General features: G+C 37.6%; 1 protein-coding gene across 1 annotated transcript in view; it reads right to left on the bottom strand.

The window, feature by feature from the left end:
- The window catches only part of MFSD14A (major facilitator superfamily domain containing 14A), a 45,081-nt gene that overhangs the window by 13,702 nt on the left and 13,336 nt on the right, over positions 1 to 18,043 (bottom strand). The window contains exons 2-5 of the mRNA XM_047870424.1: positions 15,158 to 15,253; positions 7,093 to 7,155; positions 6,211 to 6,338; positions 4,097 to 4,211 (exon numbers count right to left, since the gene is read on the bottom strand). Of these exons, the coding sequence (XP_047726380.1) occupies positions 4,097 to 4,211; positions 6,211 to 6,338; positions 7,093 to 7,155; positions 15,158 to 15,253 (402 nt within the window). The remainder of the gene's footprint in view (positions 1 to 4,096; positions 4,212 to 6,210; positions 6,339 to 7,092; positions 7,156 to 15,157; positions 15,254 to 18,043) is intronic.

Consider the following 18,043-nt stretch of genomic DNA (forward strand, 5'->3'; position numbering starts at 1 on the left):
ATTCTTGGGGCATCTGGGTAGCTCAGTGGGTTAAGTGTCCGACTTCAGCTCAGGTCATGATCTCATGGTTCGTGAGTTCGAGCCCCGCATTGGGCTCTGAGCTGACAGCTCATAGCCTAGAGTCTGCTTTGGATTCTGTGTCTCCCTCTCTCTCTGCCCCACCCCCACTCACGCTCTCTCTCTCAAAAAACAAATAAACATTAAAAAAAAAAAAGAATCAGACTCTTAACTAAAAAAAATACGTAATGGCCTGAAAGAAGTCTAAAAAACAATGCTCTGAAGAAATCCACTGTCACTATGACTTTTTTCCCCAATATTAAAATGAAATGTATGTTTACCTTGATGCATATTTAAGACTGGCTGAAATAAAGCTTAAAGACTTTGACATTTATCTTCTCATCAGAGGGAGTGTTAAGCGCTAGTATAAAACTGAACTTGGCGATCTCTTTAGGTGGTGGAGTTAGGAAGGATGGGATCACAGGTCCTTGGCATTTAGTTCATCACTAACCATGTCTAAAACTCTGAGGAAGTCCAGACACCTCTGGTGAAGATGCAGATTAAAGAGGACACAGGTGAAAAATTTAATTCTGGGGCGCCTGGGTGGCTCAGTCAGTTAAGTGTCCAACTCTTGATTTCAGCTTAAGTCATGACCTCATAGTTCATGAGTTCAAGCCCTATGTCTGTGTCCACAACGGGCTCCACGTTGCCAGCTTAGGATTCTCGCTTTCCCTCTCTGCCCCTCCTGCATGCACATGTGTTCTTTCTCAAAATAAGTAAATAAACTTTAAAAAGCAAAGAGTAACTTATTCTCAGACATGTCTGGCCTATTAGACAAAATGGCCTGCACATCAGCAGATGTGACAGCAAGTAACACCTGACAGAGACTACACTCTGTAGAGAATAATTAGTGACCAATGTTGTCGTGCAGGAGTTTCTGCTCCCCACCCTGTGTTTTATTCTGTTTTTAGGCCATTTTTGACTTTTTGATGGAGGATCTAACTTCATAGGAGTGCTTATTTTTAGCTGTTTATTAAAAACTGCTCAGGGGCGCCTGGGTGGCTTGGTCAGTTAAGTGTCCGACTTCGGCTCAGGTCATGATCTCACGGTCCGTGAGTTCAAGCCCCGCGTCGGGCTCTGTGCTGACAGCTCAGAGCCTGGAGCCTGTTTCAGATTCTGTGTCTCCCTCTCTCTCTGCCCCTCCCCTGTTCATGCTCTGTCTTTCTCTGTCTCAAAAATAAATAAACATTAAAAAACAAAACAAAAAACTGCTCAAAAGAAGCAATTTGATTTCCAAAGGTCAATTATTTGACAAGTACATAACATTCTAGTAACTTTAAATATCTAGCTATCGGCCCAAGTATCCATCAGCTGATGAATGAACAAAATGTAGTATATTCCATACAATGGAACACTATACCAAAGTGGAACTCCTGATAAATGTATCAACATGGATAAACCTCAAAAGATTATGCTAAGTGTAGACCCAAAAGACTACGTGTTGTATCATTTCAGTTATGTGAAATTTCTATTCAAAGCAAAACTACAAACGTAGAATGATTGGTGGTTTGTTGCCTGAGGTGAGGGGTGGAGACAGATGACAGACGGGCTGTGGGCTGATGGAAATGTTCTAAAACTGGACAGTGGAGGTATTTTGTTATGGCAGCTCTAGCAGATTAAATACAGTGGGCTGTGGTCTCAGAGGAACTTGGGTATAAGCATGGTTCTGGAACTTAAGTGGACAAAGGAGCAATGGCTCTCGCTGCGACGGTCACTGAGATATCGTATTCACAGAGACCATGTATTCGAAGCAGTGAGCAAAGGTCCAATTAGAGTGTAGGTGTTTCATGTCATTTCACTTCTCCTCCATTCTCCTCACCTAGTGGCCTTACTTTTCTGGTTAGACAGAGGACCACAAAGAACACTTTCCCCACTGTTAGCTGCATCTGTATTATTTTTACAAGAATTACCTGTCATTTGCTAGAATATGCCTTTAATATATAAAGCCTCCAGGTTGAATATTAATTTCAAGGATCTGGCTATGACCAAAAAAAAAAAAAAAAAACCTTTAACAAAAACCACCTGGATTGTGGTCATGGCTGCACAACTGTATAAATTTACTAAAATTCATTGAATTATACACAAAAAATGGATGGGTTTTATGGTATGTAAATTATAACTCAATAAAACTATTTAAAAATTTGGGGGGTACCTGGGTGGTTCATCGGTTAAGCGTCTGACTCTGGGTTTTGGCTCAGGTCATGAGCTCACAGTTTATAAATCCGAGCACCATGTCAGGCCTTGCATGAGAGTGCGAGGCCTGCTTGGGATTCTCTCTTTCCCTCTCTCTTTGCCCCTCCCCTGCTCTCTCTCAAAATAAATAAATAAACATATAAAAAAAAAATTCCTGGCTATTGTCAACTTTGTATCATTTAATGTTCTAAGTTTACAACTGAAATCATCAGTTATTTTTTAAATTTCTCACTATCGTATTTCTCCTCAAAACTTCCAAATTCCATGATTCTTTGTTATATAGTATCCTTTGAATCAAGAAAACAGTCTCTTATAAAAAAAATTCAGCCTGACATAATATTCAGCCCTTATTTATCAAAAGATGCTTGTTCTGGGCTCCTGGGTGGCTCAGTCAGTTAAGCATCTGACTCTTGATTTCAGCTCAGGTCACAATCTCAGGGTTCGTGGGATGGAGCTCCATGTCAGGCTCTGGGCTGACAGCACAGAGGCTGCTTGGGATTCTCTCTTCCTCTCTTTCTGCCCCTCCCTGCTTGCAAGCACATGCACGTTCTCTCTCTCAAAAATAAATAAATGAACATTAAAAAAAAAAAAAAGATGCTTGTCCTTTATTTGTTGAAATTCATCACTGTCCTACTTCTGGATATCTAATAATGATCTGTATACTATCATGCCCGTGTAAACAATTTTCTTCTTAGATTTGACAGACAGCAGACTACACTACCACTGAATAATTCATTTCCCAAAACAAAATTCAGAGGTTGGCAAACTGCCACCTATGGGTCAAATCCAGCTAAGAATGGTTCTTACATTTTTGAAGAGATACACACAAAAACAAATATGAAAGAAACTGTGTATAGCCCACAAAGTCACAGAAAAGTTTTGCTGATACCTGACCTAGATATTAGCCTATTACATTTTAGAGTAGCCATTAAATATTAGTAATGTTTTAAACTCATGATAGTAAATAATTTATTTTCAGTATTCTTTCAAAAAGAGCTTCTATAAGGTAAAAATATTCTATAATTTTAAGTCTGGCATATATGACTAATACTGAATACTGAATACAAGGCTTTGTATTGAAAAAAACTTAAAAAAAATTTTTTTTTAGTATTTATTTATTTTTGCAAGAGAGTGAGCGAGAGAATCCCAAGCAGGCCCCTGCTGTCAGCACAGAACCCAATGTAGGGTTCGAACTCATGAACCACAAGCTCATGACGTGAGCCATCCAAGAGTTGGATGTTTAACTGACTGAGCCACCCAGGCACCCCTGAAAATAACTTTTAATATAAGCCATCCATTAATGTAATGGATGGTTTTATTATGAAATGTATTTTATGCAAAAAAATAAATTTTGTAATGCAAAGGCTTTCACTCTTTGTAATATGAAATAATTAATGGAGTATTACTCGGCAATCGAAAAGAATGAAACCTTGCCATTCACAACTATGTGGATGGAACTGGAGGGTATTATACTAAGCAAAATTAGTCAGAGAAAGATAAAAATCATATGACTTCACTCATATGAGGACTTTAAGAGAAAAAAACAGATGAACATAAGGCAAGGGAAACAAAAATAATATAAAAACAGGGAGGGGAACAAAACAGAAGAGACTCATAAATATGGAGAACAAACTGAGGGTTACTGGAGGGGGTGTGGGAGGGGGGATGGGCTAAATAGGTAAGGGGCACTAAGGAATCTACTCCTGAAATCATTGTTGCACTATATGCTAACTAATTTAGATGTGAATTTTAAGAAATAAAAAATAAAATCTCAAAAAAAACCAAAAAAGAAATAATTAAAAAAACAAAGTGCTTTCCTGCAGCTACAAAGAATAAACAAACATACCAGTCCATATGCCATACTTCTTTCATGTTCTTGGGTTATATCTGCTACATATGCAAATACCACGGAGAAAGTTACTGCAAAAACCCCAGAAACAGAGATAACAGCGAAGTACCACCTAGGATGTAAAGACAATTGACAAAAAACAGATTAACATTACCTTAACCTTCCTTTATTTCTGTAAGTGAGTTAGAGTAACAGCTTATTTCAGGCAATGGCTTAAGTCATCTATAAATCATAAGCCATAGATACAATGAAAACAGCATTAGAAGTGGCCCTTCAAAAATAATTCAGCTGCTAAGCGGGAATACTTAAAATATATTTAGGTCAATATTTCACCCAAGTAGTGTACTGTTAAATGGCTTTGTTGTTGTTTCTACTAAAAACAGCAACAAACTAAAGTCTATTATAATTCATCCACTAGTACTTCCCACCACAGCACTACACAAAAAACAAAATTCAGTAAATAAAATGGAGGAATGTTACTCTCTATTTATTTTATGCCATATATATAGAAACTAGATGTTATTCTATAAGCTATCTTTAGCTTTTCAAATGTTGGTTAAACAAAAAATCAGTCTTTACATAGAAGAAACCTGTGTGTCAGTTCACAAATGAAACTGAGAATAATTACTATAAAGAGTGAACAAAAACTATTAAAAAAATTATTTTTTAATGTTTTATTTATTTTTGAGACAGAGAGAGGGACAGAACATGAGTGGGGAAGGGGCAGAGTCAGAGTGAGACACAGAATCCGAAGCAGGCTCCAGGCTCTGAGCTTTCAGCACAGAGCCTGACGCAGGGCTCGAACCTACGTTCCATGAGATCATGACCTGAGCTGAAGTTGGACGCTTAACTGACTGAGCCACCCAGGTGCCCCAAAAACTATTTTAAAAAGAGCATACTACAGGAGCATTTGGGTGACTCAGTTGGTTAAGCGTTCAACTCTTGATTTCAGCTCAGGTCATGATCTCATGGTTCATGAGTTTGAGCCCCAGGTCAGGCTCCACACTGACAGCACAGAGGCTGCTTGGGATTCTCTCACCTCCCCACCCCTCTCCCCCACTCCTCCTTGAGCATGTGCACAGGCATTCTCTCTCTCTAAAATAAATAAAACTTAAATAAATAAAAAGCAAATTGCATTTTGGTGTTTATGATTTCAAAATAACTGGCCAGGAGTAAGAAATTTCTATTGTCATGCTGAATGTTTTAAAAATCATGTGTAATCATAATGAACTTTCAGAATATTCTACTAGGGCTTTACTGCTTACTAAATTTTTTCTAACACACTGATTTCCACAGCAAATTTTGTGTCCATCCTCTGGACTCCTTTAGTAAGATTTCATTTGTGTGACTAGCATTCATCCGGAGTTTGGCCTTTAGAATTTTAGCAAACTAACCTACAATAGGAAGAAATGTAGGATTCTATCTATGATGTAGGATAACTAACATTAATATGCAGTGGAGTAGAACATAAGAGAATTAATAACTCTACAACTACACTGAGCTCTATTATCTCAGGAAAATCATTCTCATTGTGAGCTTCCCTCCCTTCCTCCTCATTGAAAATATCCTGATTTTAATTAACGTGGTCATGAGCCCAGCATCTTGTAACAAGGAGCATATGCTTGAAATGTGACCAAAGGGATGTAAGCAGAGGTTGGGTGGGAATTCTGTAGTTTCCATATAGGAAGGCGTTGTGCTCTTCTAGCCACTCCCTCGTTTGCTGCCTGAAGTGTGACACAAGCTGACGCTCAGGCAGCCACCTGGGAATGAGAATGGCAGCGCATTCAACTCCTAACTTCTTTTATATGGAGAAAGAAATAAGTTTCCTTGATATTAAAGCAACTATCATTTTGAGCTGTGAAATCCAAAAAAAGGTTAGCCAATAGTCTACACACTTCCTACAGTAGCATCCAGTTCTATAACCTTTATGAGCTATTGCTTAGCCACTATATTTTTAAGGGCCCTCTATTGTGTTGAAGAATAAACATGTTGGAAGAATAAAATTAAAACCTACATAGGTAAGATGGCGAAAAAGTGAAAGAAATAAAGGAATATTTAGAAAACAATGAACAGAATGATGTTTAACTGCTATAATCTGATTATGTACATACCATGGGCTGATCTTCATTAAAGGAATTGGGGCACACGTGAAAAATACTGTTAGCAGCAAGAAGGATTTCCGGCCCCAAACATCAGAAAGAGCACCAATAAGTGGGGCACTGAGGAATGACAACAAACCCTAAAGAAAGTAAATGAAAATATGTATACTATGCATATCAATGACCAAAAAGAAATCATTCTACTAACCTAGAAGAGATTTTTTAAAGTTTATCTCTAACATAAATATAAGTATCACTAAACTAGATAGCTTATTTTTCCTCTATATATAATTTAAAACTCCCTTTAGATTATCTAGAATCACCTGAAGGGCTGTGGTTGCATATTAATATGAAATGCTCTAATGAATTCTCAGTCACAATAATTTGACACTGGCAATTCTAGGAAGGTATGTTAACTGTTTTTATATCCACAGGCTAATTACCTGTTTATAAACCTTGTTGATGAAATGGAATCAAGAATAAAGACTATGGAATACTCAAGACATTACCATACAGTTTTATACTTATTTATGCATTTTGCAAATAATTCTTTTCTCTTCAATCTATATTCTTGTTGCTGGTTTATAAAAGCATTCTAGAATAAAAATGCCAACACATAAAATACAGAAGTCTGTAATGATGTGATTTATCATTATACAGAGTTGGCTATATTTGAATCAAATCATATTTAAAACCCAGTTCATGTAAACAATGAATAAGTAAGTAAATAAATAAAAGCCAGTTCATTTTAAAAGTGTTAAGTAATCCCTCAAGATACACTCAAAATTGTAAAAATTAACAGTGAATTGGTCCATTAAGTAACAATAATATATGGGCAGAATTATGCATACAAAAGTGTACGTGTGTATGTGTGCATTATATCACTGACCCTACCTTTACTCCTTGAATTAAGCCATTCATCAGAAATGTATGTTTAGGAAAGGTTTCATGTAATACCTAAAGAAAAAACCAAAATACCACATTTCAGTCTCAGCAAAACTTACACATTTACATTTTAAAACATCCCTTCATATAATTTTATCTCATAAATTTTTGGATTTGTATGACACTACGCATATGAGTAAATACTAATAGTACCAAACATTTATTTGGCATTTACTATGTCACAAGGCACTAAATTGGGCACTGTACATGTATTAATTCCTTTTATTCCTCATAATGACCCTGCAAGAAAACTGATACAGACGGATGTTAAATGTCTTATACATGATTACATAGTTAGTATGTGGCAAAACTGAAATTGAACACAGGAAGTCAGGCTTGAAAGTCCATGCTTTTAATCACAATGTGGTGTCTTCACTGTTTGCCACATATAACTGACTGACAACTCCTTTACAGACAGGTATATTATTTAAGATAGGGAACAGGGCAATTTTAATTGCCAAAAAATGAATCCAGAAAGATACCATAAAGTAAGAAAAAGAAATCCAACCTATGAAAATGTATAACAAGTTATTCTATTCTAAGACCTGGCCTCAAAACCACATGGCATCGATTTGTTCAATGGGCAGCAAGTGAGCCACTGGGAAGCCACTGGTTGAAAAGCAACTGAAGGTAAAAGTTACTAAAAAAATGAGAAAGAGTAGCTATCATTTTTACAGCCTATGTGTCAGAGTCTTTCTATATACTTTTCATTCTAACAACATTAGGGATTAGATAAAATACCACTTTACAGATGAGGCGACTGAGTTCTTGCCTAAATTAAAAGCCAGTGCTTCCTTGGGGCACCTGGGTAGCTTAGTCAGTTAAGTGGCTGACTTAGCTCACATCATGATCTCACGGTTCGTGGGTTTGAGCCCCGCGTCAGGTTCTGTGCTGACAGCTCGGAGCCTGAAGCCTGCTTCAGATTCTGTGTCTCCCTCTCTCTCTGTCCCTCCCTGCTCGCACTCTGTCTCTGTCTCAAAACTAAATAAACATTAAAAAAAGAAAAAAAAAGAAAAAAGCCAGTGCTTCCTCCATTATACCATCCTATTTCTCAATAAAAACAAGAGAGAATGGCAACATGGGAAAAAGAAAGTTGGGAAATCTCTACAGGAAGAAAAACTATGCCAAGTGCACTTTCTGACATCTTTTAAGAAAAACCTTTAGAAGAATTACAATGTTCCCTTTTCTTCAGTTACTCTTCTGCCAAAAACTGGAAATCTAACAAAAATTAACTTATATGTAAAAACAAACAAAATTAGAAATGTTTAGTCAAAGAAAATCATTAACATGGGAAAAATCACGTGTTTATGATATTCGTATATTTTGTATTTTTTGAGGATTATTTCTATCTCATTTATTTCTTTAATTTTTAGAGAGAGAGAGAGAGTGGGGAGAGGGGCAGAGGGAAAAAGATTCTTAAGCAGGCTCTGTGCTCAGCGTGGAGCCCGGCATGGGGCTTGGTTCCATGACCCTGGGATCATGACCTGAGCCAAAATCAAGAGTCAGACGCTCAACTGACTGAGCTACCAAGGCGTCTCTCTCTATTTTATATTACATATATTATATATTTTCTCAACTGAAGGCAATTTTGAGCTCCAGGGATCAGATGCCAATGTCTGAATACATTTTTGATTGTCAAAACTTGGTTGTGGGGGAGCTATATTTAAGAGGTAGAGATCAGTGGTGCTGCTAAACACCCTACAACGCACAGGTCAGCCCCCCACAACAAATAATCAGCCCAAAATGTCAAAGTGCTGAGGCTGAGAAACCCTGTTTTTACTTATAATAATGACCCTTGGATCTAAAGAGCAGGTTTGTAAACTTTCTGTAAAGAACCAGACAGCAAATATCTGTGTAGGCTATACAGTCTGTCACCAGTATTCAACTCAGCAAAAACAACCAGAGACTATATGTAAATGAATGGATGTGACTGTGTCCCAAATAAAACATTATTTGAGAAAAACACGCTACTGGGGCGCCTGGGTGGCTCAGTTGGTTAAGCATCCAACTCTTGGTTTCGGCTCAGGTGGTATCTCACGGTTCATGAGTTTGAGCCCTGAATTGAGCTCTGTGCTGACAGGATGAAGCCTGCTTGGGATGCTGTCTCTCTCCCTCTCTCTCTCTCTGCCCCTCCCCTGCTTGTGTGCTTGCTCTCTCTCTCTCTCTCAAAATAAATAAGTGGGCTTAAAAAAAAGAAAAAAGAAAAACAGGCTACTAACAAGATTTATAAGATTTGCTCTGGCCATAGTTTGCCAGTTCTTGCTTAAGACTGAAACTCCTTAAAGGGTATCCTGAAACCTTTTGCAACAGATCAAATCTAGTTTTCTTCCAATAATTACTAAGAGCTGGGGCGCCTGAATAGCTCGGTTGGTGTAGCGTCTGACTCTTGATACCAACTCAGGTCATGATCTCACAGTTTGTGGATTCAAACCCTACATCGGACTCTGTGCTGAAAGTGCATAGCCTGCTTGGGATTCTCTCCCTCCCTCCCTCCCTCTCTCTGCCCTGCCCCCACATGCGTGCTCATGGCACAAGCAAGTGTGTGTGCTCTCTCTCTCAAAATAAATAAAAATTTTTTAAAAGTAAGTACTAAGGGCCAAATCTTTCTAGGGACAAAAAAATGTGTGTCACAAAGAATAAAGGGCATAATGAATATGTACAAGATGCTTTATAATATGCTAGACCTTACTGCTAATGATTCACTTTGCCAAGCTACCTTCTATTCCAATCAATCTAGTCTCTTCACTGTTTTCAATATTCCCGGGCTTTCCAATATTCACACTTTTATAAATGACATCCTCTTCTTTTGAATGTTTGCTCCCCTTATCTTCTCTATGTAAATCAATCCCCAAACCTTCCAAATTGCTCCTCTGCTACCAAACTTTCCTGTACAAAGCAATCAATTTCTCCTTTAGGGCCCAAAATAAGTGATTACATCACTCATGACAGTCACATAGGGTTTGTGAAATTTCTTTTATCACATACTAAGTTACTTAGCTCTAATATTTTTCAGTTTTTAAAAATATATATTTCCTTTCAACTGTATCTCAGACTTAAGGGCAGGTACTATATCCATTATACCTTGCATTTAGTATATCTTTATCTTGATTAGTGACTCACAGAGTACCTTCATGTAGTAACTGTTCACTAAATGTTCGTAATTATCTGATAATACTGCTTTCAAAGTGATTTAATAACACAGAACAATTATGCAATTTAGTTAATGTTACAAAATAAAAACCTTCACAACCCCCCAAAAAAGTATAGTTAAATTAAGATAAACAAACATCCCTGTTTAATTTTTTTAATTTGAGAGAGAAAGAGAGAGGGAGGGGCAGAGAGAGAGGTAGGGAGAGAATCCCAAGCAGGGTTCACACTGTCAGTGGAGACCTTGACTCAGGGTTCAAACTCACAAATGGTGAGATCATGACCCGATCTGAAATCAAGAGTCGGACACTGAACCAACCGAGCCATCCAGGCAACACAATCCCTGTTTGATTTTTTTTTTAATATTTATTTTTGGGAGAGTGCAAGTGGGAGGAGAGGCAGAGAGGTGAACAGAGGATGTGAAGCGGGCTCTGTGCCAACAGGCTGACGGCCGTGAGCCCGATGTGAGGCTTGAACTCACGAACCCCAAGATCATTACCTGAGCCGAAGTCGGATGCTCAACCGACTAAGCCACCTGGGTGACCCCGTTTGATTTTTAAACAAAATTTTAACATGTAAAGATTTTGATCTGAGGCTCTTTTAGCACCAGACTTAGAGCTGAACAGGAAAAGGTGTAACATTTCCCAAGAAATTTTACAAATCTTGTAATTTATGGAATTAAAAATTTTTTGAGAGTAAATAGTCCTTAAAATATTAATGCCTTAGGACTATCTCTATAGCAAAGGCTACTAGGCCATTTACATAGAAGAGATGCTATGTATCTGAGTGTATGGTCTTAATCCATAACACAGACTGTGCATCTAAGCAGCCTAGACCATCGAACACTGGCCTAGTATTTTCAGAACCATAGGTCAAAAAAGTAACCCACTTCTAGGCATTATAGATCCTAAACTTACTGTTATTAATCATCACTGACTGAATATCCACTACCCCTTAAAAAATATTTGGCAGTGTAAAATTCTTCTTTCTGGTTAATGTAAATCCCCTTGGTGGAGACTTTACCATCCTCTCCTGGGCAGGCCCTCCACACAGCTTTTGTTCTTTCACTGTGTTCTAGGAGAATACAAGGTTCTAGAAGTTCTTTGAGTTTAAAACTTAAAGACAACTGAAACCACATGAAATTAAAAAAATCTTTAACTTCACATTAATTTTGAAAACTAAGGAATTTATTAAAATTCAAAACATCATAATCCTGTTTATTATCATTAAATATGCCTTACCATTGGTTCTCTGTTAAATGAATCAATTCAAAGATCTTTGAAATTTAAAATGTTGAAACTTTATAATTTTTGAGAACTATGTATGGAAAGAAAGATACTGACTTAACATATAAATAAACTGAATTCTACTTCATCCTCATTCTCCCTTTTATACGTTAAGAGCTGTGACCCTCTAAGAGGCACCATTTATAATCAGTTTCAAAGCACGTAAGACATAAAATGTTTAAAGATTAACTGATTTTTAGAAAGAGGGCGAAGTGCTATGACTCGGTGCCTTCTTGTACCTCGACACGCACCCCTGCCACCCGCCATACCAACACGGGGGTTGGGAGTAAGGGAGTACAGGAGTCCAAAACAAAGAAGACTGCCAACAAAGTCAACAACAAAAATTTGTAAGCAAAAAGCCTCAAAATGAGCAAAACCTTTTCAGGCCTGTACTGAGTTAATATACTGGTTCTTAATTAGTGATATATACTAGATATAGGAGAATCACTTCTAAAAAATACACGTCTGAGCCTCACTCTTGAAAATTCAGATTTCAGCAGGACAGGTTATAAGGCCCAGGTATTTTGAAAAAACTCTCCAAATATCACTGATATTCACTTCTAGTAAAAAATCACTGACTAACAGCACATTTTTAACTGCTGAAAATGTTCATCTCTGGTTGGCTAATTTGTCTTAATGGTGAAAGTGAAGTTCATACTGAAGCCAAGCTCTCTTATCCAATGCCTAAAGGCCAAAGTACCTGAAAGCACCTGGAATATAACAAATCTCAGCATTCAGATACAATCTAATGTCTACAACTCAATCCTTGTTTTGCCTAGTTCTGTCCCACAGCATCCTCACAAGCATTTCCCCATCACACGAGAAAAATATAGAACACAAAAACTGAAATTATTTAAAACATGCATATATTATAGATGAGAAAAGAATTAGAAAAATAAAACTCTAAGCCTAATATTCATTAAACTTGATAGTTTTCTTTCCTGAGGACACTTGACTTTAAAAATATTAATGAAGTAAAAACTGAAAAAGGTAAAGGATTAGGATTCTCATTTCGCCATTTAAAAATTCAGATATAAATGACAAAAATGGGAATTTTTTTTTTTAATTTTTTTTTTCAACGTTTTTATTTATTTTTGGGACAGAGAGAGACAGAGCATGAACGGGGGAGGGGCAGAGAGAGAGGGGACACAGAATCGGAAACAGGCTCCAGGCTCTGAGCCATCAGCCCAGAGCCCGACGCGGGGCTCGAACTCACGGACCGCGAGATCGTGACCTGGCTGAAGTCGGACGCTTAACCGACTGCGCCACCCAGGCGCCCCAAAAATGGGAATTAAGAATAACTGTTATAACAACCATGGGGGGAAAAGTCTTGCTATACATCAACTGGCAATGTTATAGATATTATTACAAAAAATATAATCATGATAGCAAAAAAAAAATTAAGTCCTCACAAATTGGCACCTTTTATTTTCCTGATCAGAATTCAATTCTGTATTTAAAAAAGAAAAAAAATCAAAAGCACTAAACATTTTTTAACAAAAAGAATTAAAAATACACTAAGCACAAAGTTAGTTTTCCCATAACTATGATAAATGAACTAATAATCAAGCCTTTATGTCTAAATAACTGGATTCTTTCCTTGTTCTTAAAGAAGACAGTCTCTGTCCAATTAGGAAAGAAAAATACCAAAGTTAGACAAAAAACAGGCATATCTAAAGAATATAAACCAGAAGCAAATTTTAAAAATTGCCATACACACTTTAAATCCTGCTGACAAATATGGAAACATCACAAAAAGCTTTTTTGATGGCTTGTGAACAATTTACCCAAAACATTTTAATCTCTCTACTTAGCTACTGTTTGGACTGCCAATAACCTTACCTAAAACCTGGGTATAAACCACCGACTGCCAGCATTCCCCCAGGCTGAGCACTGGAACAAAGCAAGCCTAGTTTCAAATACGAACTCTGCAGTTTACCTTCACAGTTGTAGCAAGTAAGTTGCTTAATTTTCTAAACCTTAATTTTCTCAACTCTATTATCAGGCTAATACCTCACCCATAAGGTGATTTTGAGGATTAAAAGTGATAATGTATTTAAAGTGCCTAGGACACTGCCTGGACCCATCATAACATAAATAAAAATACACTGTTTACTATCACAAAGCTCAAGTAATTTAAATCATAGGACTGATGATCTACCAGACATTTATATGTTAAACTGGTAGTAGATTATAAAAAAGCACATGAGAACATTATGAAGGCTAACAGAAAAGTGTGAGACCACATAGTTATCACAGCACCTCAGTGGCCCATGACATCAGGTTATTACAATGTAAAGAAGTTACAAATGTCATAATGAACTTGCATCACCTGATCAAGTTCCAAATCAGACTACATGGATTATGAAGGCAGGAAATGTGTACATTAATTTTTGAAGGACTTCCATCAGAAATTATTAACAAAAACAAACAAAAAGATCAGACATTTTAAAAGTCCACATTTCAATCTTGACAATCTATTAATGTAAAACTGATGACCTACTACAAGTAAATCTTTCTTAAAAAGTAAAAAGATCTCAGTGAAAACATATTCGAATCAGCACTCTTACAATTATATGTTAAGGAACTGTCATTATTCAGGGAACTAATCTCACTTGCAATGCATGGTTTATTATAGAAGAAACTGTATTTATTTGACATTTTCTTTTCTTCTGGTTTTAACAGTATTCATGAATATACCCTATATGTTCAAAATAATTACTAAACATGTGTATTTTATGTAGATCCAGTAATGATTATGTAGCCATAAAATAAATATGGAAATATATGGAACATAAATTTTCTTTCTTAGAACATATATCTACTTATATGATCATCCAGTTTATTTATAAACAAACTTTTTTGTAAAAACCCTTTTTGTGTAACAATGAACAATCTCAAAAAAATATAAGGAAGCATATCTCTCTAAAATTCTACTCTTCTAGATCTGGTAAGTTGTATGTTTATCCTAATTACATCTTTCAAGATATTACTGACTTCTGCCATAATGACTCCTTTGTTTATTCTATTCCCCACCAATAGGAGAGAACTAGCTATCAAGGGGTAGCAAGGATGTTTGGGCTGGCAAGGATGTTTTTTCTAAGGTTCCAAACCTGGGAATATGTGGGCAAGATCAGCTTCGGGTTGTGAAAAGAAACGATCTTCTTAGATGGTTACCTTTACAGCCTTAGCCTAAACTAAGAGAAACTTGCATTTGGAAAATGCAGCTACATTAATGAATCTCAAAATAATAATACTGAGTGATTCAGGTCATAGATACCATCTTTCCTAAGCCTGTCTGTTTAAGGATCCCATCCACCCTATCCAGAGTGTGGGCTGACCCACGTGTGGCGTTCTGCTGACCCACATGTGGCGTTCACGAGAAAAACTGCACCCAGCCAAGCCTTCCCAAACAGTAAAGGAGAAGTAAAGATTGGAAAAGACAACTAAACCAGGAAAAGATAGTACCTGAAGGGTTGACAATATTGGCACAAGAATGAACTGTGAAAAGGGCCACGTTTTCCCCCAAAATTGAACAACAAGATTTAAGTTCACAATAAATAAATTAAAAGATTACTTACCACCAAGGTGGGTGCTGTCAATAATCCCCAAGCAAAAAACTCCAAAAAGATGACGATAACCGCATGATAAACACTAGGAGAACCTATTCCTTGAGGCTATAAAAACAGATTTTAAAAAAGTTAACAGTGCATTCCAGAATCACTAACAATTACGGCAATAGTCAATATATGTTTATTGAGAACATACATGTATTGGCACCATGTCAAACATCTGGACACTCGCTATCCCTGTTCTCAAAGTGACAGGGACAGACAAGGAACAAATACATTATAAAAGCACAGTGTGCAGAATCCAAGGTAGGGATAGGAACATCAGACTTCCAGGAGGAACACTAAAACGATGAAAAGGTGTAAGTCACACAAGACTGAGAGGTAGGAAGGTGAACAAGAGAGATCAAGGCAGCAGCCTATACAACGCTTGAAAGCAGGAGGCATTACAGGACTCATATAGTTCAGTACAGCTACAACACAGGCCGCATACCAGGAGTTCGAGAGATGAGCGAGAGGCACACAGGACTAACTTCCATTCAAAGGAGTCTATATTTGAAGGCAATGGGGAGCCACTAAAGGATGATACGATTCATGGGACCAGATGAAAGTTTTAAGGAAGATCAATTTGGCAAAGGCGTAGCAGATGGATGGATTAAAAGGGGGCAAAACTGAGGAATATTAACAGGAGGCTCCACAGGGCACTTGGGTGGCTCAGTCGGTTAAACATCTGGTTAAGCATCCAGTTAAACATTTGGTTAAGCATCCATCTTTGTTTCAGCTCAGGCCCTGACCTCACAGTTTGAGTCGGAGCACAGCATCAAGGCTACCAGGCAGAGACTGCTTGGGATTCTGTCTCCCTTTCTCTCTCTCTGCCCCTCCCCTGCTTACTCTCTCCCACTCTCAAAATAAAAAAAACTTAAAAAAAAAAAAAAAAAACCCACACAGGAGACTCCTGCACTAATCTCAAAGCATAAATGAAGCACGTGGCAAGAACTGTAACAGATATTAACATGGCTCAAAAGCAGAACAGTCCTGGGGCGCCTGGGTGGCTCAGTCAGTTAAGTGTCTGACTTTCAGCTAAGGTCATGATTTCATGATTTGTGGGTTCGAGCCCCACATTGAGCTCTGTGCTGACACAACTGAGAGCCTGAAGCCTGCTTCAGATTCTGTGTTCCCTTCTCTCTGCCCCTCGCCCACTCATGATCTCTCTCTCTCTCAAACATAAATAAACATTAAAAAAAATTTTCTTAAAAAAAAAAGCAGAAGAGTCCCCAGAGTAATACGTGAGAGATCTGGGATTGATAAACACAAGACAGGCACCTGGGTGGCTCAGCCAGTTAGGCATCTGACTCTTGATTTCGGCTCAGGTCATGATCTTATGATTTGTGGGATCCAGCCCTGTGTGGGGCTCTGCGCTGATAGTGTGGCGCTTGCTTCAGATTCTCTCACTCCTCTCTCTGCCCCTCCCCCGTGCTCGCTCGCGCTCTTTCTCTCTCTCAAAATAAACAAACTTAAAAAGAAAAGATTCTCTCTGATATACACAAGAAAGAAAATACAAAAATTCAGTTTATACTGCTCCAAGCAATGTCTTAAGAATTACTTTAGTTGTTGAATTTCATATTCTAAGGTAAATATTAAATTGATGGAAAGCAAATGACCTCTAACATTAACTCAGTCTCCACTAACAGGTTTCTATAATAAAAAGTTTAACCACCACATATTACAATGTTATACTTAACTTTTAAAGTATACTCAATAGTCTTATGTGGAAACTATGAAGTGTTTGGATTTCTCTATATACTAAAAATGATGCCACATCATTTTTAATACCGTCATGATATATCATCATTATTTAAAAAAAAACAGTAACTCTCCCAACCTTCAGAATTTAGGTCCCTGAAAACTCCTTTGGTAGAACTTGCAGTTTAGGAACTTGAGACACAAGAGGTAGGGTGGAGAACGGGGGACACAAGAGTTGAAGGACCATGGGTGGGAATGAATTTGTTCAATATTCATGCAACAAACATTAACAGAGCACCTACTATGTGGCAGAGATGCTGGGATTACAAAAGCCATTAAGACACACTCCAGGGAGTGTGTCAAAGAATTCAGTCTAGAGAGGAAGGAACCTCATTATAAATCATCTGCTTATGTGCAAATGCAATAAAAGAGATATGTACAAGTTGGGAAGCAAGAAAGGAATATTGCGAGAAAAGGAGATAGTGTGGACAATCTCATCAGAGAAAACCATAAGGAAATAGACAAGGGCCATGACAGTTTAGGGCTGATGGAGAATAAAGTCATCATGGAGTAAAGAAAGGAAGGCAGAAGAGGTAGGTAGCCTGTAAGCCTTGTTAAGGAGTTTCTCTTCATTAGAGCCATAGTGAACTATTGAAGGGTTTCAAGCAAGGGAATGGCATGATTGGACCTGCATTTTTCAATACCTCATGATTATTTCCTCAAGTTTGTAACCAAGCAGCAAACTGCATGTAAAATAAGGCTATTTCAAACAGTTGAAACAAGAGATGATGAGGGCATGGAACAGAGGAGTGGCAAGGACACTGAAGGGGAGGGAATGGATATAGTCTTTAGAATGTGAAATAGGCAGCACCTGATAAATCTGGGAGGGAGACTGAAGAAAGACTTCCCAGCTCTTTTCTCCCATAAGGCTCAGATTTACTTCAGGTACTATCTAAGACATTGCTCCTTGTACTTGAAAATTTCTACTGTTTTTTGAGGGCTGACCAAACTAATTAGCATGAATTCTGATGTTTGAAACCACCAGAGTAGGTGAGATTATCGAGAGAAGAAGTGGAAAAAGAACAGTGGGTTAAGACCAGACTCTAAGAAACACCAACATTTAAGTAGTGAGCAGAGGAAAATTAACCATGAAGA

The sequence above is a fragment of the Prionailurus viverrinus genome, chromosome C1, assembly GCF_022837055.1.
Source record: "Prionailurus viverrinus isolate Anna chromosome C1, UM_Priviv_1.0, whole genome shotgun sequence".
Lineage (NCBI taxonomy): Eukaryota > Metazoa > Chordata > Mammalia > Carnivora > Felidae > Prionailurus > Prionailurus viverrinus.